The sequence below is a fragment of the Muscardinus avellanarius genome (genome assembly GCF_963383645.1).
Source record: "Muscardinus avellanarius genome assembly, chromosome: 1".
NCBI lineage: Eukaryota > Metazoa > Chordata > Mammalia > Rodentia > Gliridae > Muscardinus > Muscardinus avellanarius.
In genome coordinates this window covers 68,039,948-68,055,168 of record NC_137786.1, presented here as the reverse complement: position 1 = coordinate 68,055,168, position 15,221 = coordinate 68,039,948, and the positions used below count along the sequence as shown (strand labels likewise).

The following is a 15,221-nucleotide window of genomic DNA, read 5'->3' as shown; positions in this document are numbered from 1 at the left end:
AGAGGATTAATATCTACAGTATACAGAGAACTCAAGAGACTCAGCACTAAGAAAACAAATAACCCAATCAAAAAATGGACAAGTGAACTGATAGACATTTCATGAAAGAAAATATTCAAATGGCCAATAAATGCATGAAAAAAATGCTCAACATCATTAACAATCAGAGAGATGCAAATCAAAATTACCCTGAGATTTCACCTAATTCCAACTAGAATGGCAATCATTCAAAACACAACAGACTGGTGAGGATGTGGAGAAGTGGGAACTCTAACACATTGTTGGTGGGATTGAAAATTAGTGCAGCCACTTTGGAAAACAGTATGGAGGATTCTCAGAAAAATGGGAACTTACCATATGATCCAGCAATAGCACTTGTGGGTATTTACCCCCCCAAAATGGAAACTAAACTACCAAACTAATGCATACACATCTATGTTCATAGCTGCACAATTCACCATTGCCAAACTATGGAACCAGCCATGATGTCCATCAACAGATGAATAAATTACAAAACTGAGATATGTACACAATGGAATTCTACTCAGCCATAAAGAAAAACACAATTATGTCATTTACAGTAAAATGGATGGAACTGGAGAACATTATGTTAAGTGAGACTAGTCAGTCACAAAAAAATAAGAAATCAGATGCTCTCCCTAATATGCGGAAGCTAGGGAGGAAAATGAGCCATAGGAGAAACTCCAGATGAAGAAGGAGATACTATAGATGAGCAAATAAGGTGATCTAACTGAGAGGGATTGGAGTGGGAAGAGGGAAGGCCTCTAATGTACATCTCATGATGTACATTAACGAACACATCAAAGTCAAACACTAAGCCAAGTATGAGAAGGAGGGAGGGTGAGGGAATGGGGCGGGAATTGGGTAAGGGCTAATTGGGTGATGTGTGCATGTATACCTTGTACTCCACTAAGATGTATGACTACAATGCACCAATAAAAAATTTAAAAAAGAAGGGCTGGCAATGTAGCTCAGAAGTAGAACACCTCTGAGTTCAACCCCCAGGACCCAATAAGTAAATAAAAATTAAAAATAAAGGTTTGTGGTGTTTTTAGTGTCAGATATAAACATTGAAGTGTGGAGAGAATTTGAGTGAGAGAGGCTGTCAGGTGAGGAGACAGGAATTAACTTGGCAAAGCTGTGCTGTGGGGTGGCTACACACACAAACCATTCTGCAGACAAAAAGTTTCCCAATAGAATGAAGTGTCTTTTATTCTTTTTCTTCATTCTTTCCTCTCTAACTCCTCCTCTTTTTCATGTTCCAATTTCTGGCTCGGGAGGTAGTTGGGAATTAGGGCAGTATTTGCAATGGTGGCACATAGTAAATATGCCCCTTTCTACAATACAAAACAGTTACTCCTCCACACACCACCAACCCATCAAAAAAACAGACTTCGGAATACTCATTAAATTCAGTTATATTTTATAGTTTGCCAACTTTCTACTTTGTCACCACTAATATATACTTTCTTAAGATGAAAAGACAGAACTTATTTAACAATTTTCTCACTTCACTGATGATTTTTAAGTGTATAGGCACATGGTGTGAAGGCCCCATTTGGATGCCTGCTCCAAGATCCACAATTTCTAGGGACCGACTACAAGGAAGAGACTGTGTCCTGTTCCAGATCCTGGGTCTGGTTACATCTATCACATGACAAATCACACCCAAACTCAGCAGCTTTCCACAACCATTGGATCATGACAGTTTTGTGCAACAGGACCAGCTTTGTTGGGCAGTTCTCATTTGGGTCTCTAAGGAATTTGCAGGCAAATGCTAGCTGGACTGTGTCATTGTTGAGCTTTGGCTGGGCTGGCTGTCAAGAAGGCTCACTCTCAAGGCCACAGTGGAGCTGCCTGTCAGCCAGGAGCTCAGCTAGGGCTGCTGACCAGATGCACCACAGCCCAGCTCAACACGGTGGTTGCAGGGTAAGAGAACAAAGAACTTCAAGATTTTGGGGGTTTTTTTTGTTTGTTTGTAGCATTGGGGCTGGAACCCAGGGGCATTCTACCTCCATGCTATACTCCTAGGCCTTTCTATTTTTTTTTAAATAGGCTCTTGCTAGGTTGCTGAGTCTCCTTAAGGAACTTACAGCCTTTCATAATCAACTTTTGAGAGTCACTTAGCATCACTCTTTGCGGTCCATCGTTGGTAACAGTCACAAGTCTGCCCAGATTTAAAGGGAGCAGACAGACTCCACCTTTCAACTGGAGGAGCATCAAGGCCTGAGAGCATGTTTCACCACCATCCCAGTCCTCGTCAGGCTGCAAACTGTCCCTGAACCAGCCTCCCTGGAGACTTCCCAGGAGTCACAAATTGCCCTTAGTCACACGGGCCTGCTCTCTGGTCAAGGTTTCACCAGGAAAGCAGGAAGAGGGTTAAGTTTCCGATGCCCTCCTGCAATTCTTCTACCTCCAGTCCCAGGTCTAAGACAGAGTGGATCTGGGGACCATTTCTAGTTCCAACTGGCCAGAAGATGACTAAACAAGCCAGAAAATTTGCTCTAAATTCATAACTGGGGCTTGGACTGCAAGACAAGACTATGATAGTTTTTAAATGATGCTAACATTGAGGCTCAGGGGAAGGTCCAGTGTGAGTTATCGCCCAGGTACACATATCCAAAGGGACCCCAGACTCTTGACCACTAAATAGATTTTATCTCTACAGGGTCTATCTCCTAATAAATCTGATCACTAGTGGGTATTATACATAAGTCAGGGTCCCTGGAAAACAGACTGAGGAAGGGTTTGCATGGTGGAAGTTTACTGGGATTTGCTTTCCCTGGCCATACCTGGATGGGAAGGTGTGTTTCCCGGGCTGCGGCAACACATTGCCACACATCCTGAGGCTTGGCGTAGGCGGTTTATCATCTCTGGAATCAGAAGGCAGACCCAAGTGGACAGGGCTTTATTTCCTGAGACTTTTTCATTTTCCAAAGGCTACCTTCATTCCTGGCTGCTGGCTCCTTCCCCTCTCTCTCCAAAACCAGAGCCTGGTTTCTCCCTTCTCAGATCCCCTGCCTCCTCTTATAAGGACTCTTGGGCTTCATTTAATTTACCCATCTAGGATACTGGCTCCAGCTTAAGATCTTTAACTTCACCACATCTGCAAAGTTCTTCTGGCCATATAGGGTATCAAAGTCACAGGTTCTGGGGGGCAGGATGTGGACATCTTTGATGGGCCCTTAGTATGCTGCCGCAGGAGGGGAGAGAGAGGGCCTGGCAGAGGAGAAAGTGGAATGGTGATGCAGTTGCGACAGAGGCCTCAGCCAATCCAGCTGGTGTCTACAACTGGGATGTGTGCCAGGGAGGCCCCAGGTTAATGTGAGGTGCCCAAATTAACCAGTCCATGAGAACGGGTTCCCCAGGGAAGGGACACAAACCAAGCCTGGGAGTTCCCTTCAACCAAGGGCAGTTCTTGGTGGGGGATCAACTGTAGCCCAATGATGGGACCCTTGGCAGCTGGGGGATGGATGTTTGGCAACTGAAGAGGGTACCCGGGTGGCACAGTCCCAAATCCACTGAAGCCTACTCAGGTGCTGCTCAGCTCCGCCTGCCTTGGGCAGCAAGCCATGCCCCAAGATTCAAGTTGGTTTCTTTTCCTGGAGAACCTTAGAAAAGGGAAGGACCAGTGGCCCCAGTCATGTCGTCCTCATCAAGGTACAGTGAATAGAGCCTCTCCTGCCAGATCCCATTGGCTCTTAGACTTTCCTCCGGCAGGGCACAGTGGCTCAGGCTTGTAATCCCAGTACCTGGGAGATGAGACGGGAGGATCACGGGTCTAAGGCCAGTGCATACTAACTTATCAAGACCCTGTTTCAAAATGAAAAATAAAATAGACCTCAGGGTGTAGGACAGACTGTGGCCTACTACCGGGGCTGGTTTCAGGACTGGGGCTGGCAGAAAGTGTCACCCTCCTCAATCACCCACTCAGCATTGCCTTGGCTCACACTTCTGCTGGCTTTGGTGGTTTGCCTGGTGAGGTGAGCCAGACCCTCAGCCCCAGAGGACCCCAGCCTCTGCTCACCGTGCGTCACAGACGCTGCCACCCGTGTCTCCTGATCACCACACTGAACAAGGAAGCACCAGGTGACGCCCCAGGAATCCTGCCACACCAAACGTGCTTTTGCTTCTCCCCAGAAGTTCTACTTCCTTCTGGAGATAGGTGAGTTACCCCATCAGAACGGCGCCCTTTTCCTCCAGCAGGCTCCTGGTCCAAGGAGCCTGAAGTGACCAGGCCTCTTGTTGGGTCCGTAGACATGTCTCCTTTTAGGAATCAGGAGCTCTAGACCCGCACAGCCCATCTCATGGTGACGGGAACTGACTTCTTCTAAGGAGCTCACCAGATGTCATGTGAGCAAGCTCATTCCCGGTCCCCTCCTTTCATCTATGAGGGACATAGTATAAGACAAGCACAAAGACCCCTGACTCCTCTTTTTCCTCCTTTGCCCCTTGGGGTTCTTCATCACAAATCAGGTGGGGTTAACAAATCAGATCACTCCTCCACCCCCATTTCACTCAGAATGAAAAGCCAAAGTCCTCACAATGGCTTTCCAGTGCCCACACAACCTCTCTGTGCCTGCTTTACCTCTCGGCTCTTGTCTCAGGCCCCACCCACCTGTTGCCCTCAGCTACTGTGCTCTTCCCCAAACTCGCCCCACATTTCCACCCCAGGGTCTTTGCACTTTCTGTCCCTATTACCATGGCTCCATCATATTATTCAGAAAAATCTAGGCCATGCAACAACCAACCCTCAAAACCTCAAGGTTCAAACAACAAAGTTCAGGGGTGGACCAGTGTGCCCGGTACACGTCGTCCTGACCAAGGTGCAGTGGAAGGAGCCTCTCCCCCTGGATTCCACTGCCTCTTAAACCTTCACCCAGCAGGGCACAGTGGCACATGCCTGTAATCCCAGTGCCTGAGAGGTTGAGATGGGAGGATCACAGATTTGAAGCCAGTGCACACTTACTTAGCATAGCAAGACCTTGTTCCAAAATAAAAAATAAAATAGGGCTGGAGGTGTAGCTCATTGGTAGAATGCCCCTGAATTCAGTTCCCAGTACCAAAACAAAAACAAAAGGTTGGGGGGAGCCTTTCACCTGCCTGCTTAGGTTTTATTGACCAAAATTGTTCCTGTTCAAGGGACAGAGAAAGAATCCTACCACATGATCAGGGAAGGAGCACATAAAGGTCAACCAACAGTACTAAAGACCTCTGCTAAGCCAGACATGATATCCCATGCCTGTGAATCCAGTGCTTGGGAGACTGAGGCAAGAGGATCGCAGGTTCAAGGCCAGCCTTGGCAACTAAGCAAATCCCTATTTCAAAACAAAAATAATAAAATAGGGCTGGTGGTGTTGCTTAGAGGTAGAATGACCCTGGGTTTAAACCCCAGTTAGCCCCCCCACACACATGCACACACATGTAGGCATGCAAAAATGAAAAGGGTTAGAGGGGTTGGGATTGTAGCTCGGAGGTAGTATACCCGGGGTTCAACCCCAGTACTAGAAAGAAGAAATAAATAATTACTCTTTTTGGTCCTAAATGGGCCCCATGACTCCCTCTCACTTCCTCCAGATGTTTTGCTGAACTGTCAAGTTCTCCATGAGAGCTTTCCTGATCGTGCTGTGCAAGACTGCAACCATGCCTGACCACTTCTGTTTTGATTTTTCTTCACAGCATCTCTGTGTCTGTCTGTCTTTCTGTCTATCTGTCTCACTCTCTCCTTCTCTTTCACACACACACACACACACACACACACACACACACACACACACACACACACCAAGTGTTTCCCCAGCCCCTATGGAATAGAAGCCCGCTGAGCACAGATGTTCTATCTATCCCTGACTTGGAGTCTTCCTCGCCCCTCACTCCGTGCACATCAAAAGCGGAGCAGAATATTCAGGCCCCGTGTGATTTCCACTCCTGTTCACGTCTAGATTTTGAAAGATTCATTTGTGGTTGTCCTTTGTCTCCAAACTTCCGACCTAGTTTAACTGATGAGAATAGGGACAAAATAACAATAAGATGGCACTCCATTTTCACATGTCCTTTTGGTACTTAGCTTGATGTGCATTTGAGAGGAAGGGCAGGGCAGTCCCAGTTCTGACAGGTATAGAAAACATCATTTTCCTAAGATTTATTAAAATGTTTGAGCCAGGAGTGGCAACACATGCCTGTAACCCCAGTATTTGAGAAGCTAAGGTAGGAGGATCACAAGTTCAAAGTCAGCCTCAGCAACAGTGAGGCTTTTTAAAGCTTGTCTCTGAGATGGGAGGATCACAACTTTGAAGTCAGCCTCAGCTCTTATCAAGACTCTGTTTCCAAATAAAAATTAAATAGGGTGAGAGTTCTACCATCACCAACACCCAAGAAAAAAGAAAGAAAAAAGGTTTATTATTCATTCTAATATGTAAACCAATGCTTTCCTAACCTATAAATTTTTATCTAATTAAAATTGTTTTAAATTATGAGTAGTTAAAATGCACTGCGGGAAATGCACAGTAGAAAGAGATTCTTAATGCGACATTAAAACTGTCGCTCACAGTCACAGTTTAGCACACTCCTTATCATGCTAAACGGCAGGCTGTGATTCTGATCAAGTGCCCTGGGCCTCCATGGGGCGACTGTCTCACATTTTCTCCGCATAGGATGAAACTGAAAAAAAAAAAAAATCTAAATGAGAAAAAGAAACTTCTAGGTAAAAAAAATCAAGATGTTAATATCTACATTATGAAAAACATTTATTTTCTTTTCAAATGCTTTCTGATGATAGTAGGGCATTAACAAACATTAATGTTATTTTATCTAAATAGTGTTACAAATGGCAAGGTTTTAGCACTTTGGGAATATGAATCATAAAGAGGAATAACTCAAGAATTCAGATTTCCCTACTAATTAGATGGGTAACTGGCAATAAATTTTTTAATCTGTTTTAAATCTAAGATATGTAGTAATTATAATGGCCTTCCCTATGTAGAACCTCTTGGGAATTAATAAACTGTTCTGAAGCACCATAGGATAATGTGGGACAATGGAGAGCTTGGGCGCACCTGTTGGTCTTCCATCGGGATGGAGACTGGCTGATGCTGCTGTGTTTCCCACAACTCCCAGCAAGGACTTTCAAGGGTGAGACTTGGTGACTTATATAAGAACACACTGAGGCTATAGTTTTCTGCAACTTTAGCACAATCAGTTGCACAGCTGAAAAAACTGATTTCAGAACTTCCAAAAACAGGGAGAGGGGGACAAAGAGTAGATTTATTTTTATGTAACTAGAAAGCTCCAAGGTCTGTTGATTTGAGGTAAGGCTAGATTCAGCAGTGTAATGATATCACAAAGGATTTGTGTTTACCTATATTTGTCCCCATTTCTGAATGTTTTTGTAAGAGTCATTGATTGTTTCTGAATGTTTTTGTTAGTCATTGATAATTTAAAAATATTGTCCAGATTCCATTTTCCATTCTTTTTTTTTTTTTTTTTTTTTGTAGTACTGGGGATGGAACCCAGGAACTTTCTACCTCCGGGCTACATTCCCAGACCTATTTTATATTTTATTTGGAAACAGGGTCTCACTAAGTTGCTGAGAGCCTCACTAAATAGCTGAGGCTGGCTTCGAACTTGTGCAATCCTCCTGTCTTAGCCTCCCAAGTGCTGAGATTACAAGTGTGTACCACCACGCCTGGCTTCCATTCTCCATTCTTAATCAGAGCTCAATTTTCTTTTGCAGAATAACTTCTATCTCCTTGTGTTTAATCTTAGTGAGAAATTCACCCGTTTAATCTTTAATAAGATGGGAAGAAACAAACTTTTACTTTCTCTGTTCCCTTCCCTCTCCTGCACTAAGGCAATGAGTCAACATACAACTTAAGATTGGTGGGACAGATGCTCTCCCCTAGAACCTTTAATCTGGGCAGAATTTCAAAAATAATAAGGGCTCTTCACAAAGTGTCAGACTATCATTCCAGTACTCCAGGCCCTGGAAGAAAACAACTTCCAGCCCAAACTGCTATATCAAGCAAGGATATCATTCCAAATTGATGAAAAAATAAAAACATTCCAAGACAAGCAGAAACTAAAAGAATTTATGACTACCAAGCCCGCACTAGAGCAAATACTTAAAGAAATAAAACACAAAGAAGAAAAAAGAAGCAAATTTTAGAACCAGAGAAGAGGCAAAGTCCACCAGGTGGACAACTGAGCAAAGATATAACACTGTATCAAACAGAAAATAGAACTCAAAGTGACAGGAAATAAAAATCATATCTCAATATAACACTGAGTGTCAAAGGTCTTAACTTGCCAACTAAAAGACATAGGCTGGTAATATGGATTAAAAAAAACCATAATCCTTCTATATGCTGCTTGCAAGAAACTCACTTAACAGCAAAACATATCCATTTATAAAGGTGAAAGAATGGAAAAAGACACACCATGCAAGTAGATACTGAAAACAAGTGAGGGTAGCAATGCTCATATCTGAAAAAACAAACTTTAAGCTAAAACACACCAGGAGCGACAAAGAAGGTCAGTTCTTATTAATAAAAGAAACAGTACAACAAGAAGATATAATTATAATAAAGTTATGCCCCAAATGTGGTGCACCCACTTTTATAAAACAAACTCTTCAGGATATCAGATCTCAAATGGACCCAAATACAATAATATTGAGAGACTTCAACTCACCACTAGATTGATCTTTTAGGCAAAAGATGACCTGAAGAACACTATAAACCAAATGGACTTAACAGATATATACAGAATATTTCAACCAGCAACAGCTGAATACACATTCTTCTTAGCTGCTTGTGAACAATAGACCACACACTGGGCCACAAAACAAGCACCAGCAAATTTTTAAAAATGCAATAAATTTTCCTGCATCTTCTCAGATCAGAGTGGAATTAAAGTAGAAATTAGCAACAGGAGGACCAAGGGAAATTACATAAATACATGGAGACTGAATGATACACTCTTTTTTTTTTTTTTTTCCAGAGTCCAAAATCTTTTTATTAACAAGAATAAGATCTGGGTTAGTTTTTGTAGCCACGGCTGGCCCGCCGGCCTCTGGCATGCTCAAACTTCCGGCCCTTGGAGCGGACATAGGGTTTGGTGTGGCTGTGAGGGGTGCCAGGAGCCGTGCCGAAATGCCGGTACACCTCTCGGCCCTTGCGAGGACCAGAGAGCAGGACGGTGCCGCAGCCCTTGGGGGAGTCCAGGGCCAGCTGGTCAAAGGTGAGGATCTTGCCACCAGCCTTGAGGATGCGGCTGCGGGCCCTACTGCTCACCCGCAGCGCACAAACCTTCAGTTTGGGCACCTCCAGAACCCGCACGTCATCTGTTACGGTCCCCACGACCACAGCTGTCTTGTTTTCCCGGCCAGGAAGCTTCATCTTCCGGATCATCCGGGAAAGGGACAGAGGTGGCCGGTTGGTGCGACTCATAAACAACCTCTTCAGCACAACTTGGTTGAAGGTAGAGTTGGTCCTTCTGGCCAGAAACCTATACAGCTTGACCAACAGCCTTAGGTAGATGTCCTGGCTCTTGGGCTCCTTGTGGCGAACCTTTCGGTCCTTATTATGGCGGATGTCGACTCCCATGATGGCGCCTCCTGCTCAGCCAGGTCCGGAAAAGCAATGATACACTCTTGAATGACAACTTAATCAGAGAAGAAATAAGGAGAGAAATAAAAAAAATTCCCGGAATTAAATAAAAATAGAGCTATGATATACCAAAATCTATGGGACACTTTGAAGGTGGTGGTAAGAGAAAAATTTATAGCACTGAATGCCCATATAAGAAAAACAGAAAGTTAACAAATAAACAACCTAATGACACACCTCAGGGATCTAGAAAACCAGGAGTGGTCTAATACCAAAGCCTGTAAAAGGCAGGAGATAGTTAAAATTAGAGAAGATATCACTGAGATAGAGAAAAAATACAAAGGATCAACAAAACAAAAAGCTGGTTATTTGCAAAGATTAACAAAATTGATAAATCCATAGCTAACCTAATCAAAAGAAAGAGAGAATCAACCCAAATTATTAAAATCAGAAATGAAAAAAGAGACATCACCACAGACAGTGGGAAAATCCAGAGGGTTATTAGAACATATTTTGAAAATTTATATTCCAATAAACTGAAAAACATGAATGAGATTGACAGATTTCTAGACACAGACAACCTACCTAATTATACCAAGAAGATATAGAAAACCTAAACCAACCAACAGCAAGCAGATAGAAACAGCAATAACAAGTGTTCCATCAAAGAAAAGCCCAGGTCCAGATTTCCAGCTAACATTCTACAAAATCTTTACAGATGAACTAAGCCCAATACTTCATGCTATTCCATGAAATTAAAAGAGATAAAATTGTTCAGAACTTTCTATGAGGTCAGTATCAAAACCAAATAAAAATACCTCAAGAAAATAAAATTAAAGACCAATAATATTGATGAAAATAGATGCAAAATTCAAAACAAAATACTAGCCATGCACATTCAAAACCACATTGAGAAAATTGCACACTATGACCAAGTTGGTTTCATCCCAGGAAAGCAGCCTGGTTCAACATACACGAATCAATACATGTTATTCACCACATAAATAGAACTAAGTACTAAAATCACATAATAATCTCAATAGATGGTGAGAAGGTGTTTGACAAAATCCAACACATAGTCATGTTAAAAACACTGCAGAAAACGGGAATAGAAAGAACATACCTCAACATCATTAAGGCAATATACAATAAACCCAAATCCAGCATCATACTGAATGGAGAAAAACTGCGTGAATTCTCTTTAAAATCAGGAACAAAACAAGGATGCCCACTATCACTCCTTTTCAACATAGTCTTTGATACTCTTGCTAGAGCAGTAAGACAAAAAGAGGCTACCAAAGGTATCCAAGTAAGAAAACAAGAATTAAAATTATCTTTATTTGCAGATGACATGATTCCATATTTAGAAGACCCAAAAAGTCAACCAAAATACTAAAGCTGATTAACAAATTCAGCAGAGTAGTGGAATATAAAATCAAACTTAAAAAATCAGTAGCTTTGCCAGGCATGGTGGTGCATGCTTGTAATCCCAGTACTTGGGAGGCTGAGATGGGAGGATTGCACAGGTTCAAAGCCAGCCTCAGCTACTTAGTGAGACCCTGTTTCCAATAAAAATATAAAATAGGTCTTGGAGTGTAGCCTGAGGTAAAAGACCCATGGGTTCCATCACCAGTACCAAAAAAAAAAAAAAAAAAAAGAAAAAGAAAAAGAATCAGTTGCTTTTTTTAAATATGCCAACCATGAACTTATAAAGAAAGAAATATGGAAAACAATTCTATTCACAATAACCTCAAAACCAATAAAATACCTTGAATTAAACCTAACCAAGGTGGTAAAAGACAATGAAAATTATAAAACACTAAAGAAATAAATTGAAGAAGATCTTAAAAGATGGAAAGATCTCCCTTGCTCTTAGATAGGAAGAATAAATATTATAAAAATGGCCATTCTCCTTAAAGTAATCTACAGAGTCAATGCAATCCCTGTCAAAATACCAATGTCATTGTACACAGACCTAGAAAAATCAGTCATAAATTTCATATGGAGAAACCAAAGACCCAAATAGCCAAAGCAATTATCTGCAGTAAGAACCAGGCAGGAGGCATCACAATCCTGACTTCAAATTACACTGTAGAGCTATAGTAATAAAAACAGCATAGTATTGGCACAAAAACAGATACATAGACCAATGAAACAGAATGGAAAGTATAGAAACAAATCCACACACTTATAGCCAATTGACTTTCAACAAAAGTATCAGACATATACTTTGGAGAAAAGGCAGCCTTTTCAACAAATGGTATTAGTTAAACTGGTTATCTATTTGTAGAAAAATGCAACTAAAGCCTTAACCTCTCACCCTGCACAGGAGTCAACTCAAGATGGATCAAATACCAGGAAGTTAGACCAGAGACTATAAAGTACTAGAGGAGAGCATAGATTCAACACTCTAACATATAGACACAGGTAGAAACTTTCTCAACAAGATCTGCAAAGTTCAGGAAATTAAAACAGTTAAACACTTAAAAAATGGGATATCATTAAACTAAAAAGTTTATGTTCATCAAAGGAAACCATCAAAGGTCTAAAGAGAAAGCCCATGGGATAGAATATCTTTGCCAGCTATCCCTCTGACAGAGAGCTAATATCTAGAATATAAAAAGAACTTAAGACTTTATACTAAAAAAAAACCATCAGAAATGGGTAACCAAATTGAATAGAAACTTTACAAAAGAAGAGATACAAATGGCTAATAAATACATGAATAAATATTCCACATCATTAGAAATCAGAGAGATGCAAATCAATACATTGAGATTATATCTAACCCCAATCAGATTGGCAATCATCAAGAAGTCAAAAAGCGCCGGGGCCCAGGCCTCAGGACCATGGGCCCTGGGCAGGGGTCGCGCGGGGCACACTGGGCTGGATCCCCAGAAGAACTGGGGCCCCGGCCGCAGGACTGTGGGCCCCAGACAGGGGTCACGCAGGGCACACCAGACCCCCGGAAGAACCGAGGCCCGGGCCGAGAACCCTGGGCCCTGGGCGGGGGTCATGTGGGGCATGCCGGACCCCTGGAAGAACCAAGGCCCAGGCCGCAGGACCCTGGGCCCCGGGCGGGGGTTGCGTGGGGTATGCCAGATCCCCGGAAGAACGGGGGCCCGGGCCACAGTGCTACCGAGTGCCTGATCCCACAACCTCCTCAAACCACACATACTATTTTTCTTATTTAAAAAAAAAAAAGGAAAAGAAGAAGAAAAAGAAAAGAAAAATATCGAAGAGGGGTCAAGATGGCCGTGGTGGCTACCAGGATACTGGAGATGCAGACAAAACTTATCCAACAGAACTGGAACTTTTGGAAAAATTCCCTGCGAATGAGGACTGCTTCTTCTCTATATCCTTAAGAATCCTGGACATCACCTGTAAGGAGAGAGTTTAGCGGAGACTTAGAAGGAAGGCAGTGTTGGAAGCGGTTGCTGCGATGGCAGTTGAGACTTGTATTCAGGAGAGGCAGAAATCTGATCCTACCAACCTTATCTTCTGGAGAAATTACCCCAAACGTTGAATGCTACCGTCACGCATGCTTGGAAACACTGGACAACATGCAGAGTGGAAAAAGAGCTTGGGAAAGATTTGAAATGGTGGAGGCAGTGGAAATGGCAGTGGCCAGTACTCAGGGGAGGCAGAGAACTGATGCATTACACCTGGAACTTAAGAGGAATAACCCCAGAGGCAGAATACTACCACCACGAACCCTCGGGAACGTGGGACAACCTGCTGGGTGAAAAGGGTGCTCGGATCAGAGCCTGCCAAGGGGTGAGGCCGGTGGCAGGGACAGCAAAGCCAGGATTGGAGCCTGCCGTGAGGCAAGGTCACTACTGAGGCCTCCAAGGCCGGGATTGGAGCCTGCCAAGGGGTTAGGCTGGTGCCGGGGCCAGCAGCCTGCATCGGAGCCTGCCGTGAGGCAAGGCCACTACTGAGGCCTCTGAGGCCAGGATTGGAGCCTGCCGAGGGGTTAGGCCAGTGCCAGGGCCAGTGAGGCCGGGATTGGAGCCTGCCAATGGGTTAGGCTGGTGCCGGGGCCAGCGAGGCTGGGATCAGAGCCTGCCGTGAGGCAAGGCCACTGCTGAGGCCTCCGAAGCTGAAATCGGAGCCTGCCAAGGGGTTAGGCCGGTGCCGGGGCCAGCGGTGAGCATCAGAGCCTGCTGTGAGGCAAGGCCACTACTGAGACCTCCGAGGCTGGGTTTGGAGCCTACCGAGGGGTTAGGCCAGTGCCGGGGCCAGCAAGGCCAGGATTGTAACCTGCTGTGAGGCAAGGCCGGTGCTGAGGCCTCCGATGCCTGGATTGGAGCCTGCTGAGGGATTAGGCCGGTGCCAGGGTCAACGAGGCTGGGATCAGAGCCTACCTTGAGGCAAGGCCGGTGCTGGGGCCTCCAAGGCCGGGATCGGAGCCAGCCAAGGGATAGGCCAGTGTGGGGGCCAGCGAGGCCAGAATCGGGTCCTTCCATGAGGCAAGGCCAGTGCTGGAGCCAGCAAGTTCGGGATCAGAGTCCTCTGTGTGGCCAGGCCACTACTGGGGCTGTCATGAGAGGGATCAGAACTTGCAATGCGGCATGCACAGAGAAATATCACAGAAAATAAAAACCAGATGCTTCCCCTAATTAGCAAAAACTGGCAGGAAAGGGGTAACAAGAGGAGGTCAAGTTATAGAAAGGGCCCTATAGCGAAGCAATTAAGGTGACCAATCAGAGGGTATGGGATGGGGGAGTATGGAACTTCTTTAAAACACAGGAGGTATGTAAACAAATGTATCAAAGATAATCACCAATCAAGCATGGGATCGAGGGAGGGGGAGGGAATGGGATGGGGATTGGATGAGGGCTAATTGGATGATGTGTGCTTCTATATCCTCTCAAGTCTTGTATTCCAATGTGATGTATGATTACAATGCACCAAATATATATATATATATATATATATATATATATATATATATACACATATATTTTTGGATATATATATATATATATATATATATATATATATGTCAAAAAGCAATAAATGTTGGCAGGGTGTGAGGAAATTGGAACTTTTCTACACTGTTGGGGGGGTTGCAAATTGGTTCCACTGCTATGGAGATCTTATGGAGATTCCTCAGAAAACTGGGAATGGATCCACCATATAATCTGGCTATACCACTCCTGGGTATCTTTCCAAAGAGGTTGAAACCAGAGAACTACAGTAACATACGCATACCCATGTTCATAGCAGCACAATTCACAATAGCCAAATAATGGAACCAACCTAGGTGTCCATCAACAGATGAATGGATTACAAAAATTATGGGAAATTCAGACAACTGAATTCTACTAAGCAACAAAGAAGACCAAAATTATGTCATTTGCAGGAAAATTAAGGACCTCAAGAACATTATGTTTAGAGAGATTAGCCAGCCAGTCAGAAAGTGAAGGGTCAAATGTTTTCTCTAATATTTGGAAGCTAGGGAATAATTGGGATACCAGAGGGATTCCAGATAATAAAGGAAAAACCTCATGGAGCCAGGGAGGAGGTCTAAGAGAAGGTGTAGTGGAAGACAGGTTCATTAATGGAATTACTACCATCTACTATGTGTAC

At 43.6% G+C, this 15,221-nt stretch overlaps 1 protein-coding gene across 2 annotated transcripts; it reads right to left on the bottom strand.

Moving 5' to 3' along the window:
* Window positions 1–9,056: 9,056 nt before the first annotated feature.
* LOC308279103 (large ribosomal subunit protein eL18-like) lies at window positions 9,057–9,623 on the bottom strand (the record flags this gene model as incomplete). Of its 2 annotated transcripts, XM_080719065.1 has the most annotated exons (2): window positions 9,100–9,132; window positions 9,327–9,623. In XM_080719065.1, the coding sequence occupies 2 exons, from the start codon at window positions 9,621–9,623 to the stop codon at window positions 9,100–9,102; spliced, it is 330 nt and encodes a 109-aa protein (XP_080575191.1). The 2 variants fall into 2 exon arrangements, with proteins under 2 accessions (XP_080575190.1, XP_080575191.1); XM_080719064.1 differs by having other exon boundaries at window positions 9,057–9,623.
* Window positions 9,624–15,221: the final 5,598 nt, after the last annotated feature.